General features: G+C 39.4%; 1 protein-coding gene across 2 annotated transcripts in view; it reads right to left on the bottom strand.

Annotated features, from left to right (window-relative positions):
• exoc4 (exocyst complex component 4) overlaps nucleotides 1-19,509 on the bottom strand; it is a 348,017-nt gene that overhangs the window by 221,914 nt on the left and 106,594 nt on the right. For both annotated transcript variants that reach the window (XM_078419531.1, XM_078419532.1), the window contains exon 9: nucleotides 9,555-9,651. In XM_078419531.1, coding sequence (XP_078275657.1) covers nucleotides 9,555-9,651 — 97 coding nt within the window. The remainder of the gene's footprint in view (nucleotides 1-9,554; nucleotides 9,652-19,509) is intronic.

Genomic DNA, 19,509 nt, shown 5'->3' with positions numbered 1-19,509 from the left:
GGCAAGATACAGCCCTGGTGACCCAAACCCAACATATATAGTCCCATTACCTCCCCCCTCAACTCCATCCAAGGACCCACAAGTCTTGCTAGGTGAGACAGAGGCTCACCTGCACCTCCTCCAACCTCATCTATTGCATCCGCTGCTCTAGATGTCAACTTCTTTACATCGGCGAAACCAAACGCAGGCTCGGCGATCGCTTCGCTCAACACCTGCGCTCAGTCCGCCTTAACCAATCTGATCTCCCGGTGGCTGAGCACTTCAACTCCCCCTCCCATTCCCTGTCTGACCTTTCTGTCATGGGCCTCCTCCAGTGCCATAGTGAGGCACACCGGAAATTGGAGGAACAGCACCTCATATTTCGCCTGGGCAGCTTGCAGCCCAGTGGTATGAACATTGACTTCTCCAACTTTAGATGGTTCCTCTGTCCCTCTCTTCCCCTCCCCCTTCCCAGATCTTCCACTGCCTTCCTGTCTCCACCTATATCCTTCCTTTGTTCCGCCCCCTGACATCAGTCTGAAGAAGGGTCTCGACCCGAAACGTCACCCATTCCTTCTCTCCTGAGATGCTGCCTGACCTGCTGAGTTACTCCAGCATTTTGTGAATAAATACCTTCGATTTGTACCAGCATCTGCAGTTATTTTCTTACACCATATATAGTCAGTGGTTAGGTTAGGAGGGCAAAAACTATCAGTTTTCCCCCCATATATTCTATTTTTTCTACTTTAGAATTTAGAGATGCAGCACGGAAACAGGTCCTTTGGCCCACTGAGTCCGTGTGGACCAGTGATCACCTCGTACACTAGCACTATCCTACACACTAGAGACAATTTACAATTACAGAAGCTAATTGACCTATAAACCTGTACATCTTTGGAGGGTGGAAGGAAGCTGGAGCGCCCTGAGAAAACCCAAGCAGTCACACGGAGAATGTACAAACTCCATTCAGGCAGCACCGATAGTCAGGATCAAACCCGGGTCCCTGGCGCTGTAAGGCAGCAACTCTACTGCTGTGCCACTGTGCCACCCTCAATTTCAGCACATGCATTTTAATAAGGAATACTTTAAGTGTGGTCCAATTTCTGTACTGTTTTACAGCCTATGCTAATGCATTGAAAATGATCCATTGCAGTGACAAACCCTCAAGACGTTTACACACTAATTTTAGCTCCAAAGCACTCTGAAAATGCTCCATTTTATTGTGTGCTGTCCAAATGAAATCATGGCATCTAGCCATAATTACTGCTTAGCAAACACATTGACCCTAATTTTAAATATATAAGTTGGTAATCCTCAGACATTTTAACCATCTGATCAATATGTACGTTCTATCTGTATTTGGCATTTTGAAAAATGTTTAAACAGATAATTAAAAATTTCATCTTTCATTGTGCGATTTTAACACAATTCACAGAGTCATAAAATAACGGAGTTGTACAACTCAAGAACAGACCCTTCAATCCATCACGTCATGCCAACCTTTTGTGCCATTACAATAATCCCATATGTTTGCACCACATCTGTAACATTCTATGTCTTGCCTATTTAAATACCCGTGTTACAAATTGTGATTGTACTTGACTCCACCAGCACCTCTGGTTCCAAACATCAACGAGTCTCTGTGCAAAGAAACATTCCCTTCAGATCCCCTTCCTCGTACCATAACGATATGCCCTTTTGCTTCTGATACGCTGCCTATGGGAAAATGATTCAGATCACCTTACAATATCTTTCTCTCTTAAAATTTTGTATCGCTCTTATGATTTTATATAAAGCTCTAACTTCAAGTAACCCTTGCTTTCCCTCTCTCTCTCTCTCCATTCCTCCACTTCCCTGTTCTCTGACCAGTCCTCCTGTCTCCGACTACATTTTATCTCTGTTTGCTTTGTTGTTACCTTCTCCAAGCTAACAATGATCTATTCTACATTTTCCTTGATCTCCATTCCCTTTGCCCTGTTTTCACACCTTCACACTTCCTTATCTATGTATCTCCCCCTCCCCCCTGACGTCAGTCTGAAGAAGGGTCTCAGCCCAAAACGTCACCCATTTCTTTTCTCTGGAGATGCTGCCTGTCCCGCTGAGTTGCTCCAGCATTTTGTGTCTATCTTTGGTTTAAACCAGCATCTGCAGTTTCTTCATACATGATTTTATATAACTCTATCAGGTCATCCTTCAGTCCTCTTCACTCCAGGGAAAACAAACCCTATCTATCTAATCTCTAGGAAGGAACTGCAGATGCTGGTTTACACCGAGATAGACAGAAAATGATGGAGTAACTCATCTGAAGAAGGGTCTCGACCCAAAATATCACTCATTCCTTCTAACCAGAGATGCTGCCTGTCCTGCTGAGTTACCCCAGCATTTTGTGTCTATCTTCTACCTAATCTATGCCTATTCTTAAAGTCCTTCAACCCTGGGTACATGCTGCGAATCCCCTCTGCGTTCACTCCAGTGCAACTACATTCTTCCCAAGTGTGGCGACCAGCACTACACACAATACTCCAAGTGCAGTCTGATAAGTACTTTGGAAAGTTGCAAGATAACATCCCGATCTTTAGCATCCCATTCATCACTTGACTGTCAGAAGTTTAAAAATATTCTGCATTATTGACACCATTTTTGTCCTTCACACATCAGTGAGCTCCATCCAGCATTCTGGACAATATCACACACATTCTAAGCTTCACTTATGTGGATTATCCTGACTTAGTTATATCTGGTTATTGCGAGAACAACGCCTGCAGTAGATTCTCTTGCCACCAATTCAGTTACCTTTGGAGTTGTCTTCAACGTCTTCATTCTGCTCATGGCACTGATGATTTCACCCACAGCGATGGATCAGGTAAGGAAGTTGTACTTGACTCCGTGCTGCCATCACATCTCATCAATCAGCTGCAGGTTGCGCATTGTTAGATTGCTTCTTCACATCTTTGTTTTAAGAAAGTCTCAAAGGATGCAAATCGGTGTTCTTGAGAGATGGATTCCAGAGCCTTGTTTTCTTGAAGACCCACCTAAAACTGGGGCATCCCTGGGGCATCGCACCCAGTAGATTACATATTTACGTGACAGTAAAGTTCTTTTATATTTCTAATTCTATATACTGGATATTGTTTTGGTTGTCTTCGTTGTCTGCAGCAGACTATTCCATCGATCTTTATTGTCTATTTTTCCTCATTATCAATTTTTGCCTCATGTAGAATTGTTTTTTCTGACTTTCTTCTTGTCAGCCTCAGCTAAACAGTGGAAAACACCACTACCTTTATCAAGCAGCTTCTTGTCTGAAATCCCTGACATACATTGGCTTAATCATCACTCAATGTATTGGACTTAAAATTCACAACCTTGACTTTTAAGTCCTCCTGTGATCTCACGCTGCCTCATTATCGCCTTTAGATGAATATTTATTACAAGGTACTCAAGTTGCACAAACTATTAAAGTCACATATAGTCCCTAGGAAAAGGAACCTTAATAGACTCAGTAATCAAAGGTGATTTTAATAATTGAACTCATCAGCTATAATATCACTGACCTCATGTTTGATGTTTAGGTCATAAATACCTAAATAAATCATTGCAATTCAACGATAATTTAGGTCTAATTGATGTGATTTATAACTGGGGTATTTGAATCAAGGATTGATTAACCTTGGAGGTCAACAACTGAATTATTTCCACCCTTTTAATGTTTTAAACAATAGAGCCCCCATTTATTATTCATTTACTGTCACCAAAAAGTAATGAAAGTAAAACTAACCTGTGAAACTAATCTTTCTTATTGCCAATACAAATTCATTAATCTTCGAGATAAGAATAAAACAAGATGCAGCCAAAGGCATGCTTAGCTTGGACAGATGTCTCATTAATTTAGTCTTTGATGAAAATAAATCGTCTACGTAACCAATAAGATATAGAATCTGATGAAAATAGATTATGCATATTTTATTAGCTGGCCTCTTCAAATTCAATCTTTGTGACCAGTCCAAATCAAAATAGGACGTACAGGGTAAATGGTAGGGAATTGAGGAATGCAGTGGAACAGAGGGATCTGGGAATAACTGTGCATTGTTCCCTGAAGGTGGAATCTCATGTGGATAGGGTGGTGAAGAAGGCGTTTGGTATGCTTGCCTTTATAAATCAGAGCATCGAGTATAGAAGTTGGGATGTAATGTTGAAATTGTACAGGGCATTGGTGAGGCCAAATCTGGAGTATGGTGTGCAGTTCTGGTCGCCAAATTATAGGAAGGATGTCGACAAAATGGAGAGGGTACAGAGGAGATTTACTAGAATGTTGCCTGGGTTTCAGCACTTAGGCTACAGAGAGAGGTTGAACAGGTTGGGTCTTTATTCTTTGGAGCGTAGAAGGTTGAGGGGGGACTTGATAGAGGTTTTTAAAATTTTGAGAGGGACGGACAGAGTTGACGTGGGTAGGCTTTTCCCTTTGAGAGTGGGGAAGATTCCAACAAGGGGACATAGCTTCAGAATTGAGGGACAAAGGTTTAGGGGTAACATGAGGGGGAACTTCTTTACTCAGAGGGTTGTGGCTGTATGGAATGGGCTTCCGGTGGAAGTGGTGGAGGCTGGCTCGATTTTATTATTTAAGAGTAAATTGGATAGGTATATGGATAGGAGGGGATTGGAGGGTTATGGTCTGAGTGCAGGTAGATGAGACTAGGTCAGGGAGAATGGTCGGCGTGGACTGGTAGGGCCGGACAGGCCTGTTTCCATGCTGTAGTTGTTATATGTTATATGTTATATGTTAATGCACAAAACAAGATCCTTTTGGACCCTTTGACAGCACTGTTAATGATGACACCTTTCATCACTTTGCTGATGATTGGGAGTGGAGGAATTAGCTGGGAATTAAGAGCACTGGATTGCCCTGAGTTTTGTGAACTGGACATAGTTAGGGCTGTTTTCCACGCTGTTGAATGGATGCCAGTGTTGTGACTGTAATGGAACAGCTTGACGAGAAGCAAGGCTAGTATTAAAGTGCAGGTTTTCAGCACAACAACAAGTATGTGGTCAATCCCAGCTAATGTTACATGATCTGTGCAAGAGTAACAGAGGATTTCTTGTTTTATGCTATGCTATACTCTCCAATCTTCAGTTATTTTATGAAAACACGATATCCATTTGTGGAAAAATAACTAGCACAGAGTAATACAAATCCAGCAGAGTTTTTCCTGGGCTGCCACCATTTGAAGTCTCATAGTAAATGCCTGTTGTCATAGTACAAGGATGAAAATTTCCTATTCTCACTTCTTTTGCTGCTTTAATCTGAGGTACCAATCATCGCTCAACCTTCCATTTGGTTTCTTCTAGTCTTTTCCAAACAACTCTTCAAACGCACTTCAGCTGCTGCAATAATGTTCAGAGATTACTGCCTGTATGTAATTATGAATCAACATTGTCTCACAAAGGCATCCTCAATCTACAAGCGGAATGTAAAGTGTATCATAATTATGATTCTGAATTATCCTGCTGAAGTACCCTGTTTTGCAGTATTATATAAATACGATTTAAAATACTTTATCGTCTGCAATGTTACCATTAAAGTATCTTTCTGATGCAAAACAGAACAAAATGCTGTGTATTTAGAAACCTGGATATACATATCACACAAGTATCACACAACCTGTCTTACAAATATGTTGTCGTAAAATCCTCCTGAAGAGATCTTACATGTAAACCATTGTTTCCAATAGAAAATGCACAAGGCACAGCTATTAATACATTTTATGTATAATAAATTTGTATTCTGCATTTTAAATTAATGTTGTAAAAGGAACAGTGGGGAAAGATTTGTTTCTGTTTTAGAGGTTATATTGTACTGATTTAAATACTTAGTAAAAGCAGTCTTAATAAAAGGTATAATATGCATAAGAAATGATTCACAATCCTTGCTTGTGATGCTGGAACATGAATGCTTTAGTTTTGCAAATTTCATTTAAGCTGGGTGCTGAGTAAGTACTGAATATTAATTATCCTGCTTCCTTTCTAATGCATTGCCTCTCAACATAGGACTGATAACATAATGAAATATAGAACATCAGTAATTTGAAAGACACTCTGACCTTCAAGTTTATACAAATCTCAGCACAAAAGAATGAAAAATCTTATGTCTGTATGTACTTCTAATTCGTCAGCTTACAGCCCATTACAAATTCATATTCACACATTTATAATGACAATTGACTCTGTAAACATGTCACACTGTCATTTCGCCCTCCTGCTGGATGTACTGCTGCAGCGTCTCATTATTTTATCTCCCAACTCTTCAACCTGGTCTGTAAAGGGACTCCCATGTTCCAAACAACATTCACTCTCTGCCTCTCAAATTGCTGTGAGCTGCAGTTAATTATAATTATATTTTTTAAAAACAAAGGAATATATCAAAATAATAACAGAATGCATCATTCCAAAAAGAGATTGAGTATATCTGCATAGTCTAGTCAGATGCTCTCTCCTCCTTGATATTATTTGTTTTGTTTGGCTTTGGCTGTGCAATATAATGTGACTGATATCCTAATTGAATTATGTCTGCTGAGCATTTGTTTCATATATCTGCTGCCCTTGGAAATAGGTCTTCTGAGGTGGTCTGCCACCCAAGACTCTAGCAGTTGGTCCTGACTTGTATGTGCGATGTTTCAGGAGATTAACGTGCCATAAAAAAATATTCACGATCGATTTTTCTCAGCGAAGTGAATAAATAGTTTGTGCAAAGAGTTAGTCATACGTCATGGATATGGGAGGCTAACCACGTGGGCATGGAAGAAGAGGAAACTCACAATCGAGACTATGATAACTTTCTACAAAGCATGCATCTTGAGCATGTTACTGTACAGCAGTGAAGCTTGTATGACTTGCGTGCATCAAGATCAGAAATTGAATAATTTTCATTTTCGCTGTCTGGATATTTCTTGGCAAGACAAAATCACCAAGGAATCTGTCCTCTCCCTGACTAACATGGCGAGCATCCCTGCCATCCTCAAGCAGAGGCATCTCTGCTGGCTTGAACATGTACACAGGATGGAAAATGGACACATCCCCAATGATGTGCAATCCGGGGAGGTTGCCAATGCACGGAGGCCAAGAGAAAGACTAAGCTTCGCTTCAAGAATACGATTAATAGAGATATGACACATTTTAACATTGGCACTGATGAATGAGAAGTGGCTGCTGAGGACCAGGTGGGGTGTGGAATGGAATTCCAGGTGGGCATGAAGCACCATGGCAAGACCCTGGAGGCCAAGCACCAGAACATGATCAATGGCACAGCAACACACACCCCAATCCAATGGCCAGAGACAACTTCACCTGTGGAAGTTGTGGGAGGGTCTGCCTGTTTATGATAGACCTAGTCAGCCACAGCAAAAAATGCAACCATAGATGAAACATTCATCTCCCCAAACAGGCCAACATCAAAGCCGCACCATCATCTCTCTCAGATGGACGGATGCAAACACATAACAGTTCCCTATGGATCCCATGCAAGATAACCTTCCAGAGCAGTCGACCACGCAGAGGCTTATCAAAAGGCTTATTGAAGTCCATACAGACCACGTTTTCGGCCTTGCCCTCATCAACGTTCTTGGTTACTTCTTCAAAAAACGCAATCAAATTTGGGAAACACCATCTTCCACTCACAAAACTAATCTAACCATCCTCATCCATTCTTGTCTTTCCAAATGCATGTATATGTTATCCCACCAAATCCTCTCTAGTATCTTGCCAACCACAGATGTTAGGCTTACTGGTCCATAGTTTCCAGCTATTCTTTTGCAGTCCTTCTTAAATAGAGGCACAACATTAGCCACCCTCCAGGATTCTGGCACCTCACCCATGTCTAATGATGATTCATATCTTTTGGAAGTTTTCTTTTTAAGTGGCTGGGGAGAATCTTTACAGATGCTTCCCAAGTCTTATGACTTATGTACAGCCAAGACACGCGAGCAAGCCTTGGGAGACCAGCGGGATGGATTTGCTGGCTGCATTGAGGCTCTCTGCATTTCCCCGCTGTGTGGGAACTTGATTTATGGTAATATCAGAGTGGTTGAGTTAAATGCTCTGGTTTAACATAAACGATGGCATTTTTGGCCTTCGTTTTCATTTAAATATATTGCTGGGTGGCTGCATTTCTGACTTGCGAAATGTTACGACCAGTTCTAAGCAATGGAACCCTCTCATAACTTGGGGAAGACCTGTATTAAGAATTTATTTTCACAACTAATATGCAAGGTCATCAATTGCATCTATCAAGAACGGTGCAAGAGGAGAGAAAGGTATAAATAAGGATGCATTCGACCTCAAAAAATATTAAATATGTCTGTGATAAACAGCATTCAAGTTGACTTTCTTTCAGTCGTTTATCTTCTATATGCATGTTCAATTTTTTTCTGAGTGCAGTATGTTGGAACTCATGAGTTTGTGGGTTGTCAGAGCAGAATTAGGCCATTGATCTAGTCTACTCCGCTATTCAATCATGGCTGATGGATCTCTCCCTCTGAACCTCATTCTCCCGCCTTCTGCTCATAATCCCCGACACCTGTACTAATCAAGAACCCATCAATCTCTGCCTTAAAATTATCCGTTGACTTGGCCTTTACAGCCACAACAGTTGAGCAACACTATACCTCTGCATCTCCTGGAATATGAACACAAATCCAGCACAGAACAACTGGCAGAAAATATATTGCTTTTGCAGTAAGTCATAAACATCCAAACTGAAGCAAATGATGGAACTTTAAATTCATTATTCAATTGGCATGTCTACCAACATTGTTGGTCTTAATTCACAATTAATTAGCCTTAGCTGAACTATTTGCGTCAGGAAATTGTGAAGGATGTAGAGATAGGACAGAAATTTAAATAACAAATGGACGTAGAAAAATGGATGCCTATTTTTGGATGTCTGAGTTGACAAGAGGTCTCTTAGTGCCATTTGGAAAGTTCTTAATAATTATGCGTAAGCACAAGTGCTTTCAGGGATATATTTACAAATGCTGCTGTAACAAAGACAATAATAGTCTGTACAGAATATTAACATGCTCTTTCGATACAGTCACTTGTCACATGATGAATAGGTTGGATTCTGAGATTTCCTTATGCATTGAGTTCCTGATCTTAGCTGGAATGCCTGGAGATATTTTGAAAGGAGGCAATAATGAGGTGGGAACAATGAACTCCTTTGGTTAGTTATCAGCTAGTGGGATTTTGTGGTGCAGGCAAGTGAGAGCCATAGGGCATTTGAAAAGAAATAAGGTTTTATAATTAGAAAATCTTGGAGACGATTGAATACCTGTTTCCTCGGCAAAGCTGAATTGAATTTAGACAGAAATCAATGATAAAATTAGAAATGTTGACTTTTAGAGAAATTATAATATCATTTAAACAAATAAATATAAAATATTTTGTAGTGTCCGAAAATTGCCTTTAATAGCAAAGACCTAGAAGAAACTGATTAGATTAGATCAATTGAAAGAAATGCGTGTATAGAAATAACTTCAGGCAACATTTCTAACAGCTAATATTTTGCATTTCGATTTAGACAATACCTTAACAGTGGATGAAAGATAACTGTAATGTTCCGAGCCCCGGGTTTACAAACAAACTTTGTGCCTCCTCCTTCAATTAGATTGTCGTCAGCCCCACCTGAAAAGAAACAGATTAAAACTGTTGTCAAGTCTTTGGATTCCCAAAGGATTTCAAAGGGATACAGTGAACAGTGAGTATTGTTACATAGCCAGCAACTTTGAACTTAACTGGACATATTTTGGACTGAAGCAGATACATTGCCCGTCTCCGTCCATCCCTCTCCTCCACAGCTGCAGAAACCCTCATCCACGCCTTCATCACCTCCCGTCTGGACTACTGCAACAGCCTCCTCTATGGCGCACCCTCAAAAATCATCAATAAACTTCAATACATTCAAAACTCCGCTGCCCGTCTACTCACACACACCTCGATCCGTGACCATATCACCCCCGTCCTTTATAAACTCCACTGGCTCCCCATCCCCCAGAGAATCCAGTACAAAATCCTCCTCATAACCTACAAAGCCCTCCATAACCTGGCCCCATCCTACCTGACCGACCTCCTCCACAGGCACACTCCCACCTGCACCCTCCGCTCTGCCGCTGCCAATCTCCTATCCCCCCACATCCGGACTAAACTCAGATCCTGGGGGGACAGGGCTTTCTCCATCGCTGCTCCCACCCTATGGAACTCACTACCCCAAACCGTTAGAGACTCCCCCACACTCACCACATTCAAAACATCGCTGAAGTCTCACCTGTTCAGTACTGCCTTCAACCACTGAAGGTCACCTCACCTACTGTCTCCTTTCTCTGTTCATTTATTTATTTACTTATTTATCTATTTATTAATTTCCCTATGTTCTCAAAATCTCTGTAAAGCGTCTTTGAGTATATGAAAAGCGCTATATAAATAAAATGTATTATTATTATACATGGCATTCAAAGTTCTCAATATTAATCATAAAATCTACATGGTGATGTGGCAAGCACAAAGGCTCATAAAACATAATTTAAAAAAGTTAGGGAACAATTTTGGGATAGATCAACATTCACACATGGTATGATTGAGCAGACTGATTGGATGTTAATTAACTGGATTGGAGTAGCGAGTGGGATATACCTGGATAATTTTCCACATTATTAGTTAGATAACAGGGTTGTTGCTGTATTGCAATGGCTTGGCTGGAGGTCCATCCTTCATATGGTCCAGATTGTTATCTGGTTACAAATCCAGTCGCCAGATGACAATGCACAGATGTGAACTGAAGGTGAAGGCTAAATCCTTGGGGGGATTTTCTTTAAGGGAACGGCGGCCATTGTAACAGATTATCTGGCAGCAATCTGATATGTGCAAATGGAACCAGGCAAGGATAATATCCCCTTTTTGTACAATGAAAAGAGATGTTAGCAGAGAATGATGTGGTTAACTTTGTACGATGCTTCTGAAGAATTCATAAGGATGAGGAGCATAGTTAACCAGGGATTGTGGTCAAAACATTTTATTTTAAACTTGAATATGAAACTAAAACAAAAAAAAACACAAGTTAAATAACAATGATTTGTTCTCTGGACATAGCAAACGAAAACTATCCTCTGCAGAAAACCAAAAGCAATCTCTGCTAATAATCTGATGCTAATGATTAGACCTAATGATGTTCAGTAGGAACCTCTTTTACTACCATTTAAAAAGAATTTTCGAAGGCAACTATCAATTTATCATAAAATTGACGTTATGCCAACTAATGCAGGGCAACAAGCTAATAAACACTGGAAATGAATCAGCTTCTTTGTATGTTGCTTCATGAAAATATTGTTGTTTCTTGCATAAATGCCTTGCTTTATTTGCGAATTATCTCCGTACATGGGCATCTGCAATGTAGATTTAGATTTAGAGATACAAACGTTGGCTGATGATTTTCAAAAGAGAAATGTTGAATGATAAAATTGTAAAATACTATTGTTGTAAGGTGCAATGCCAAAGCTTAGCTGAAGGTGTGGCTACAGTATTTCTGGAGACAGCCTTCGGTGCTTTATAAACATAAGCACAAATCAAAAGGAATTTTATTAGTTTCCACAATTCACTGTTATTTTGGAGGGCTCCTTGGTAGACTACTTCTGCAAAATTGTACGTAAACCTACATACATACGCAATTGTACGTAAACCTACATACATACGCAATTGTACGTAAACCTACATACAACTAGGATTCGTTTTTACTTGCAGCATTAATATCACAATTACATGAACAAGTTACTAATGTAGTGATTGTCGTCCCCCAAAATATTTTTCTGTGGTCTCCCCTGAAGTTGAATTATGGTTTCACAGCCATCAGCCAGCCTGTGGTACTTTGTCCAAATCAACATTTTTATGAGAGTCCAGCTGTGATAGAGATGTGATCAGAATGCAGGGGATAATATTGTTAAACCTACGGGATTTGCAAACATTCACATGAGCATCCTTTGCACTTGGGACAAGTGTATAGTTATAAGATCAAGAATCCACACTGATGCTGTTTGTTCCTATCTTGAACTACAAACTCAACTAATCTTAACCTTGCATCAATTTACTGCATTACTGCAGCCAATTTAATATAGTCTCTGAAAGTTATTTGGCCTGTATTTGAATTCTCCTGCTTGGATCCCTTTCCATTCGACCTTGGGCAGCTCCTCTCTCATGCCTTCATAGTCCCCTTTGTTCAACTGCAACATTGACATTCCTGGTTTAACCTTCTCCCTCTCAAATTGCAGATTAAAACGAATCATATTATGGTCACTAGCTCCAAATGGTTCCTTTACCTTGAGTTCCCCATTAAATCTGGTTCATTGGACAACACTAAATCCAGAATTGCCTTCTCTCTAGTAGGCTCCAGTACAAGCTGCTCTAAGAATCCATCTCAGAGGCACTCTACAAACTCCCTTTCTTGGGGTCCAGAACCAACCTGATTTTCCCAGTCTACCTGCATATTGAAATCCCCCCATAACTACAGTAGCATTACCTTTGTTACATACCGATTTTAACTCCTGCTGCAACTTACACCCTATATCTAGGTTACTGTTTGGGGGTCTGTAGATAACTCCCATTAGTGTCTTCGTACCTTTACAATTCCTCAACTCTATCCCCAGTGACTCTACATCGTCAGTCCCAATGTCACCCCTCCCAAGGGACTGAATTTCATCCCTCACCACAGACCTACCCCACCTCCTCTGCCCACCTGCCTGTCCTTTCTATAGGATGTATAACCCTGAATATTCAGTTCCCAGTCCTGATCCTTCTGCAGCCACGTCTCTGTAATCCCCACAATGTCATACCTACCAATCTCTAACTGAGCCTCAAGCTCATCCACTTTGCTTCTTATACTTCCCCCGCACCCCACTATTTAGTTCAAAACCACCCACGTAGCAGTGGTGGCAGTGGCTGTTTTATGGCTGTTTCTCATCCACCACCAGAGAAAGCTCAAAATTATGTTTCCATCAGAATAAACAGATGAAATATGTATTGGGTCAAAAAAGAAATCAGCCCGAACTCTACTGTTCCATTTAATCAATCAACTTCATAAGATCAAATAGAGTAATAGCATAAAAGGGCTCCACTGTGTTCATGCCAGCCAAAAGTGGCTGTTACATAAATCCTTCTTGCCATCATATGGCCCGTGGCCTTGCAGGTTATGGGTCTTAGAATGTTCAAGTACTGTTTAAATGTGGCAAGGGTCCTCCACCACTCTTTCAGTGATGATCGATGTAACAAATGTACATAGAACATAGAACAGAACACCACAGAACCAGAAAGGGCCCTTTGGCCCACAATATTTGCACCGATCACGGTGGTAAATTAAACTGATCTCATCTGCCTGTACATGATCCATATACTTCTATTCCTTGCACTTCCACGAACCTATCTGAAAGCCTTTTAAACGTCACTATCACATTTGTCTCCAGCACCACCTCTGGCAATGCATTCCAGGCCCCCACCACTCTCAGGCCCCGCAAATCCGCATTAAACTTTCCCCCTCTCACCTTCCAGCTTTGCCCATGAATAACGGACATTTCTACCCTACAAGAAAGGTTCTGTCTATCCTATTTATGCCTCTCACAATTTGATACACCTCTATTAAGTCCCCCTTCAACCAGCGTTTTAGAGAAAACAATCCCAGTTTATCCAACTTCTCCCTGTAGCTGAAAACATGAAATCCAGGCAATGGATAAACGTTTTCATTGAACTTAAGGATTGTAACAGAATGCAAGTCATGGTGACAGTGAAACCGATTCAGTATCTTGGAGCTCTATCAGCAATTACAAATATTTAATTGGAAATTAGGTAAGCTGTGAATATTTCGAATCAGGGTGTGAATGGTGCGGTGGTGTGGGGTAGTGAAGCAGAGAAGTGTTAAGCAAGGCTTGGAAAAAGAGCAAAGAGAAAAAAAGTGAGGGGGATAAGAGCAAGTGATTGAAACTGGTTAATATTTAAGGGTATCACTTCAGCAAATAAATAATGACAGTCTATGCTTCTTTTTCCATGAAATAACTTAAAATTGCCAACTGTGGTTACATTCAAACAATTAGAATATCTGTTTTCTGAAAACGAAAACTCCTGTAGATGAAGATAACTGGAAGCAATTTTCCACCCATCTGTTTAGGGATTCATCAGTCAATAAATCAAGGAATTGATCAAGGCAATATTTTGCTGCAATAGATTTCAATCAAAGATGAATAATTCCTTGTGGAACCAGTCAGAGCATACACAATTATTACATTTTCTACCACTGAGACCAAGTATTTTGTGCCTTTAATAATCTCTTTTGCTTAAAGTATACCTTTCAATTGTAGCGTTGAACTCAATTATAATTATAAAGGTTTGTTCTCTTTCTCATATCATGCCTTTGTTATTCCGGCTCTTCCCTTCTGTGAAAAGGTTTAATATCCGCATACTATTGGTGATGATGTGTTTTGGAGAAGTATTTCAACTAAGGATGGAGCAGACTTTATTAAAGAGCGATAGAAGACAACACAAAGTGCTGGAGTAACTCAGCAAATCAGGCCGCATCTCTGGATAGGTGACGTTTCCGGTCACTACGTTTCTTCAGCCTCCAACCCAAAATGTCACCCATTCGTGTTCCCCAGAGATGTTGCCTGACCCGCTGAATTACTCCAACACTTTGCATGTTTTTCTGTAAACCAGCATCTGCAGTTATTTGTTTTTCCTCTTTATTTAGGAGCTGTAGCTTCCAGTCACCTTCAAGTGTTGAGGGTGACTGGAAAAATGTCACCCTCACAAATGCCATTCAGATCAATGTATTGCATAGTCCAGTTTTGTTCCACTCAATTTAATCAGACCATTTAATTTGTCCACCCGGGTTGATGTAAATGATCCAAGGTATCACTAGAAAATAGTGGTGAAGTGCTCCTTGGTGTGCAAAGCAACAGTCATCTCTCAGCTGACATTACAAATGAGATGGTTATAATAACTCGCTGTTGTGGGGCCTTGATGGTCACACATTGGCATTTGTTTCCCAATTAAGTAACATAAATCCAAATCTTAATTTCTTTACTTGAATGTTCAATACTTTATTTTACATAACATGGGTCAGTTGTTGCAACTAAGTAAAAAAAACAAGAATTTATCCAGAATATTTAAGTGAAAGCATAAGATATTTCCCAGGAGACTTTTGGAAGCTGGAGAGGAAATTGCAGGTACCCTGGCTGAGATTTTTGGATTATCATTAGACACGAGTGAGGTGCTAAAGGACTGGAGGGGAGCTAATGTTGCGCCTCTATTTAAAATGGGCTGAGAGGAAAAGCCTGGGAACTGTAGACATAGAGCATCACATCTGTAGTAGGCAAGTTACTGGTGAGGATTCTGAGGGATATATGCATTTGCATTTGGATAGACAGGGGCTGATTAGGGATAGTCATCATGGTTTAGTATGTGGGAGATTGGGTCTTATGATTCTGATAAAGTTTGTTGAAGTAACCAAAAAGGTTAATGAGGGCAAAGCCGTAGACATTGTCTATTTGGACTTCAACAGGGCATTTGATAAGGTTCCGTATGGTAGACTGGATGGTAAGATTAGATCACATGGGATACGGGGAGAACTAGCAAACTGGAAGGAGATTTGACTTTATGGAAGGGAGCAGAGGGTGATGTTGGAAGGTTGTTTTTTGAACTGGAGGTCTGTGACGGGTGCTGTGCCTCGAGGATCAGTGCCAGACCCATCGCTGTTTGTGGTTTATATCAATGATTTAGATGAGAATGTAGAAGGCATGATTAATAAGTTTGTAAAGTGGATGGTATCATAGATAGCAAAGATGATTATCAAAAATTACAGCAGGATTTTGATCAGTTGGGCTAGTGGGCTCAGGAATGGTTCATGAAGTTTAATGCAGATAAGTGCGAGGTGTTCCATTGATGCCCCGAGTGTCTGGGTCAATGCTCATTGAAAGGGCCAAAGATTTTTCTGACTGAACCATGCATTTTCTGACAGCTGTCTTTCTAGTTTCCAAGTCCATCATGGAATAAGGCTGCGTTGGGCAGCAGAAATCAGTTGATTGTGAAGCAGGGGAGGAATATTCAATAAATTAGTGACCAAACATGATTTGTCTCCCGATCCAGTAAAATGAAAGCAGATGATGAGCCTCTTGTTGTAATGATTGCCTGCTTGTACCTGTCCTGGTGACATGAGTGCTGCTAAATTTAAGCAAACCAAGAATCAGATGACTGTGCTGATGTGTGTTAATACTTCAGGAATCACAGAGTGAATTTTTTAGTAATCAGTAAATACAATTGCCCTGGAGTTTTCAGAGAAGAAAAGCATGAAGTACAAAGCTGAAAGTAATAGATATTTTGTTATTATAATGTATTCTCCTGTTGGACAATTGTTAACATCCTCACTTATGAGAGTTTGCTCAATTTTGCAGAATGCAGCATGATATTCAGCCCATGAAGTTACACTATTGCACATTTTGCACTTTATTTTCAAACAAAAAGGCAAATTCCAACTAAATGGATATATGTAACAAATCACAAAAGAAGTGTGAGATAAATTTCCATCATCTGCATTTAACATTTAAATCGCTTATCAGCTTAGCCGGCACACATCAACTGCATTATGCACTGAACCACTAGGTTTATCTGCAGATTTTGTGCTTTGAAATACAAAAAACAGTCAAGAACAATATGAATTATTTTAATTTCCTATATTTAACACAAGGGCAAGCACAAAGGTAAGAAAACATATTTTCTTAAAACCATCAGGTCGCTCTCTTGTAATTTGATTTATTCCTGACCAATTGTCACACGCATGCTCAAAGTTTTAAGTCACAGATACCACAATTCTAAAGCAAACAAGACTTCAAGTACAAATAGCCTGTGTACAGAATGTCCTTCGAAATAGTTATGCAATGTAGAAAATGGAGCAGTGCTATGGTAAGCATTTTCAACTATTCATGCTCTTTTTTGGATAACAGATAAAATGCTGTGTACATTTTGTAAAATTGATCTGTGTAAGATCAAAAATTCTTCTCAAGAAAAAGTGAAGAATTTTACATTTTAAATGCATTTGCCAGTATAGTAATATGATTTAATTTGTAAAATAATGCTATGAGCATAACATTTAAAAAGTTGAGTGATCCAGCCATTCACTGTGTGATTTGACTGTCCTGGTTTGACTTCCCAAATTCAACATTTGTTGGAATTCAAGTACTGTGCTTTCAAATTCAAATACAAATCAATTCTGGGGCACTGTTTGGCATTACAACTTTTCCAGCAGCTCCTCTCCACTTACGTTTGAAGCTGTCACATATTGAAATTTACTTTGGCTCACTCTTAACTTACAAGGAGCCATGTCAAGTAGAAAATTGCAATATTGTCTTCGTCTCCTCCCTATTTACTTCCTCACCTTTGTCGACACAAAGATGTATAGCAGTTAGCAAGTGCAACCTGAGCACACTACCCTTCAGTTGCTTCTGCCTTGATCACTTAAGCATCTCACTTACAAAAAAGACTGCTACAGATACATTTTATGGGTTTCTCTCTCCATGAAACCATACGTTCTTTTGTAGTTCCATCTTTTCATCTTCTGATCACAACCACATCTCAGTGACAATACGACAAGGTTAAAAAAAATCACCAAATCCAATGACGAGCACATTTGAATTACTATAAAACTATCAAGGTTACACATTATCATCTTTCTATCACGAAAAACCTGTCTTACTTCACTTTGAACAGTCATAATGTATCAAAACTCCATAACTTACTGAAATCTATAACTTGCTGAATTTATCATTTAAGGTTCAGAACACAAAACATAATTGATACATTTATACCAACCTGAATCTGATAAAACTATTATTGATGAAATAATCCAAATCCTTGTCAGTTTCTGTTCGTTAAAATAGATGTCTTACATATCTGATCAATGTCAGCTGCTCGTGTATGTATTATCCTGTGCAGTTATCTATCGTCTCCTTCCATTCCTTATCTATCTGCACAGATTTATGTCATTAACAAATTGATTGTTACTGGAATATTTGCACATCATTTTATAACTCAACAGAATCTTTCTCCCTCTAAAAAACTGAGACAATGTACACCAACAGATAAAACAACAAGTAACAGAAAAAGAATGATGGCTTAATATGGAAATATCATCAGTAGATCTGTTTGACATTTTTATTTCTTTCCTTTTGGCTGTAGCAATATTTTTGTGCAATTAGTTCAATTAAGAACATGCTGCATTTCTTTTACAAAATCTCTTTTCCTGCAGTCATTTTATTAAAGCACAATTCTGTTTCAAATGCAGAATTGTTTGTCTCTAGAAGTCAGGCTGAAACTAGACTAAAGCAATGGGAATAGAAGGGAATGTAGGAGCCAGAGAGAGGCACAGTATTTGAACTCTCGTTGATATCAACAAAACAGGGAAAATAGCCAAAGTCCCAGAAATTAAATATAAAGGATACTTAAAATCCTACTCATTTAGAAGAGAGATAAAACAAAGAAAAGTAAGTAAAATTGATATCCAAAAGTGTCAAGGAAGACGATGAAACAACATTACATGACATTCAGAAGACACATGTGGAACATCTGGTAAATATATGGATGAGGGGAAGTTAACATAACATTTCTGCTGTAATGGAAAAATGGAATTAACTAGATGTTGTCAAAATAACATATTTGGAACCACAGTCCCATGAGTCCAACAATCCATAATGGACAAAATAATGAAACGAGCCTCAGGTGCAATTATGAAGTTACCATTTGATAGGAAATTGGCAGCATATATCAATAGGGGTAAATTTTCTTCATAAATTTCCTTAACCTCTTTCAGTGGTTACTAATAAGTCCGTGATGCACTATTCCCTACTATGCTGTGTAAATCAACATGATATACTTTATTTTGTTGTTTCAGAATACATTATTTGGGCTCCCAAGAGATTCAACAGTAAAAACTATTGGATTTTAGATTATAATGTAATACTCAATAAAACTTGCTTTTAAAAAGAAAATTCTAGCTGCCACATCAGTCAAGAAGATGTTTCTGAGGGAAGTACATTAGAGCCCAGCATTTGGATCACTGTTGATAATTGTTCAGATAAATGACCTGCATGTTAGAGCCAAATGTAACCTCTAAAATTTGTGGCAACTCAAACAGCATAATAGGGATGATTTGTCAGGCGGCAAAGATCAATTTTCCGACTGGGCAGACAAATGATGAATGTCGAGTGCATGTTGGCAAATGAGAACACAGATAGAAATTAAAATTAAAAGATAGAAACAAAATTAGTCCAAGAACAATAGGAAAGCACACACAACACCTGGCCATCACTGAAACAATAGATCTGTTTGACATTTTTATTTCTTTCCTTTTGGCTGCAACAACCTTTTTTTGCAATTAATTCAATTAAGAACACCTGCATTTTTACAAATCTCTTTTCCTGCAGTGATTTTATTAAAGCACAATTCTGTTTCAAATGCAGA

Source organism: Rhinoraja longicauda, chromosome 23, assembly GCF_053455715.1.
Source record: "Rhinoraja longicauda isolate Sanriku21f chromosome 23, sRhiLon1.1, whole genome shotgun sequence".
Taxonomy (NCBI): domain Eukaryota; kingdom Metazoa; phylum Chordata; class Chondrichthyes; order Rajiformes; family Arhynchobatidae; genus Rhinoraja; species Rhinoraja longicauda.
The sequence above is the reverse complement of the archived record's forward strand: the minus strand, read 5'-3'. Positions and strand labels throughout refer to the sequence as shown.